The sequence below is a fragment of the Frankliniella occidentalis genome, unplaced genomic scaffold (assembly GCF_000697945.3).
Source record: "Frankliniella occidentalis isolate FOCC.00 unplaced genomic scaffold, Focc_3.1 Scaffold46, whole genome shotgun sequence".
Taxonomy (NCBI): Eukaryota; Metazoa; Arthropoda; class Insecta; order Thysanoptera; family Thripidae; genus Frankliniella; species Frankliniella occidentalis.
The window spans coordinates 1,089,117-1,092,646 of record NW_026267176.1 but is presented as its reverse complement, the minus strand read 5'-3'; the positions used below and the strand labels follow the sequence as shown (position 1 = coordinate 1,092,646).

Below are 3,530 nucleotides of genomic sequence, written 5' to 3'. Positions count from 1 at the left end.
TAGGTGAAGATGGCCTGTGCGGTCCGCCCTCGCCTCTCTTGCCTCTGTTCGCCTTCTCATTGTCGACAGCGACTCATATCGTCTCCCCGGGAGCTGTAAGCCGGCCCCTACGGCCCCAGCCGACGGCCTCAAAGGACCGATGCCTCTTTCTGCCTCGTGACCGCACGGTCTTGTGAAACTGATCTCTTCTCCTCCACTCTCTTCTCTCTTTTCCACTTGTCACGGCAAGTGTTTCGGTGGCGGGTTGCAAAAAAAAAAAGACGAAAGATCGAGAGAAAGGTCCTCTAAGTAGAACTATTTTCGTTGCTTAGTTGGGAATCAATCAATCATTACTTGTCTCACAATTTTCTTATTGTGTTAGGAACTACACATTTTGGCTTAGCTACTTAAAATAAATTGTCAGCATGCAGAACACGGGGCTCGGTTTCCCAGTGTCACGCTCGGCGCAGCCGCACGCTTGCTCTGCCTAGTGTTCTCACAAACTTGGGAGCCCCGGCAAGGTACTTCAGCATCAACTTCAATAGCTCTTTTCTTCTGCTCGTTCTCCTGGGTAGGCAGGTCGAGTTGCGCATCTCCGAGGAGAGTGAGAGAGTGTGTGAGAGAGAGTCTCGGCCTCATTGATCGCGCGAACAAAGCGCAGACCGCAGCCTGCTAATTGGTTCCGGAACAAAACACATTGTCATGCTCGGCACGCGGGGGCGGCCGCCGCTGCAGCCGCCCTGACTTACGTTTGAGGCCACGGGATGGCGACGTGTAGGGGTTGTACTCCGCGTGCGTGACTGCGTATGCGCGGGCGTGCGTGATTCTGTCGCTTTGAAGTTTCTAATTAGCCCATCTAGTTGTGGTGTCGCTCTGCCGGAGGGGTAAAGTTGCGCGCCGCTCACGTCGCACATACGGCGGCGGTACCTGCATTCTCAGCACCGCCGCGAAGGGAACAGCGAGCTCTGCGTTTCCTCCTACCCGGAATCACACACGCTCCGCGCGGATATCCTGCTGCTAGCGGCACTCGAGGTTGGGGAGATGCAGGGGGCTTCTCTTGTTTCGCGGCGGTCTTCTTCCCAGAACCCAGAGCACGAGTGTGCGGCGTAGGGCGCCACAGCCCAAGTCCCCGAGCCGCAACCCACCCAGTCCCAGCCGCAGTAACAGCCGCAGCCCTAGCCGCAGATCCTGGTCAGCCAGTTCCCCACAGCCGCAACCCCAGCTGCATCCCCAGCCTTTAGCCCCGCAGCCGCAGCCCCACAGCCCCAACTCCAGCCCCCACTCCCAGCCCCAGCCGCGCTCCTCACGGTCCCGGGGGCCGGGCAGGCGGGCGGCGGCGCGGCCGTGTCGGGCGGGCGGCCTATGCCGCCCATCACAGGGGCCCGCCGCGGCCCGGGACGGCCGGCCGGCTACAACACGCCGAGGCTAATAAAAGTATCACGGTCGTCGCGCTATTAGTCTTGAACAATTACGTTAGCCAGGGGAGGGAGTGTAATTAATGTAAACTTGGAGGAGGCCTGCTTGATTAATGGAACGCACTTTCAACGCGCGCGCGCTTGTTAGGAGCAGCGCGGAAAGAAATAAGAAGTGCCCGGTTTCTCCGTTTCTCGCGCCGGGGCATCTTCCCGGAAGCAATGGCTATGCTCCCGCATTTCTTTTCATTAATCCTTTTCTCACCCCGCTGCTGAGATTATTTTTTCCCCTCCCGCAGCGCGCTCAACTCTCTCTTTTCCCTCTTGCTCTTCATCTCTGCGTCTGTCTGTCTCTCTCTCTCCCTTCCAATCCGTTCGCCGCCCCGAGATATTCTTTTCGTGTCGCGCGCAAAATGTAATCGCAGTCAACATAAGGGTGGCGGCCGGACCGGTGGTTAATCACACTGCGACAAAAAAATAATAACTTCGCGAAAAAAATGGTGAAAGGCGAGAGCAGATTGGGGTCGGGTGCAGTACCAAAGCCAACGCGGGGGAGGGCGGCGGGGACCATTGTAACGCCAGTGTTTGTAAATTATCCCTTTCTGAACAATACGAATAATTAATTTCGTTTCATCCCCCGGCTTGAGCCCTGAGCTGCCGCCCAATCCTTCAATTTTATGGCGCCGCTGCTGTCCGGCCCGGCTGGGGCTCCGAGGATGGCGGGTGCGTCAGGGGGTTTACGACGTACCCCACCCTCCCACGACCCCCCGCACCTTCTTCGACCCCTTCGGGATAACGGGTCGAAATTAATCGAGGGTCAACGGTCTACACGTTCGTCTTCCAGGTAAAGACGATGGCCATTTGGGTGATATGGTGGTGAGGAGTTCTTTACTCAGAAAAATCAGTGAACACACCCGCCAGAATAAATAGTAAAAAGAATGAAAAAACAGGAAAAATCAGAAAAGAAAATCAATAAAAGTGAAAGAAACCCCCCAAAAATCAAGGAATACCAGAAAATTTTTTGTGCGGTTGAATTTATAGTGAAGTACCCCTCTGGTGTCGGTGGTAGGCTACTTACGTTGACGGAGCGGCCGGGCTCGTCCTCGACGAGCTGCCTGGCGATGTCCTTGCACACCCGCCGGCTGCTGGACGGCACTTTGCCGTCGTCCTCCCAGTAGCGCGACGCGGCGTGCGCAAAGAGCGCCGCCGGCGTGGCGTGCGTCAGTCGCGTGTTGGTCACCACGCCCGTCGCCTTGCCTGCATCACCGCAATAACAAAAATATTTTCTTTAAAAAACGAAAATAATTTAAAGTAGTAAGTTGTTGTAGTACTTTGGAATGTGCGAACATGCACCCAGTTTACTAATTCATTTTGAATATTTTCGTGTGTACCTTCTTGCTGCGCCCAAGTCAGTAGCGAGGGCACGCGTGACGCGTACGTCGAGGCGCAGTTCTCGAAGCGCGCCCGGGCGTCCAGACCCACCGTCTCGAAGTTGGCCTTGACGCCGCACATGAGGGCTGTGGCGCAGGCCGACGACTCGCCCACTTGGGCGTCGGCGTTGTACGTCTGCAACAACAAGGAAGGCGATGGTGAAAGAGTGAGCATGGCGGCCGTTTGGTGGTGGAGGGGTAAGGGGGGGGGGGGGCGAAGCAGCCTTTGGCTGTGTAACATGTCATGCCTCTTCCCTCCTCTGCTCGCCTCCCCTTGCCCCTGCATTGCGCTGGTACAACGCTTCTACCCCCATCTAACCCCATCCAATGGCCTTTTCACCCTTCCGTATACTACCCATACCCAGCTCCATCTATCCGCTCTGACCCCTGTCGCCCCTCGCCTCCTCTACCCCTTATCCCAAACAAAAATACTCCCTCACTCCGTATTTTCTCCTCATCCTCCCCTTCTCCCCTCCCCCCCTTCTCTCTCTCTCTCTCTCTCTCTGCGGTCGGGCTTCTCTAATGGGCCGTGAAGGCGTAACGCGCCCGAAGCAGAGGGGGTGGGGGGAGGTTGCACTCGTATTTAACTCGCGATAGTTTATGTCCACCGCTGTAATCTGGGCCGACCTTTCGACTTGTTTGGCCCCCCTTCCCCCCCGTGTTGTGTCATGTACCGCTGCCGGCCCCGCGGGGGGCCAGGCCCAGGCCC

General features: G+C 56.9%; 1 protein-coding gene across 1 annotated transcript in view; it reads right to left on the bottom strand.

Annotated features, from left to right (window-relative positions):
* Nucleotides 1–3,530, bottom strand: part of LOC113206909 (alkaline phosphatase-like) — an 88,216-nt gene that overhangs the window by 41,196 nt on the left and 43,490 nt on the right. Inside the window, exons 3-4 of the mRNA XM_052267077.1 lie at nt 2,783–2,957; nt 2,470–2,648 (exon numbers count right to left, since the gene is read on the bottom strand). Of these exons, the coding sequence (XP_052123037.1) occupies nt 2,470–2,648; nt 2,783–2,957 (354 nt within the window). The remainder of the gene's footprint in view (nt 1–2,469; nt 2,649–2,782; nt 2,958–3,530) is intronic.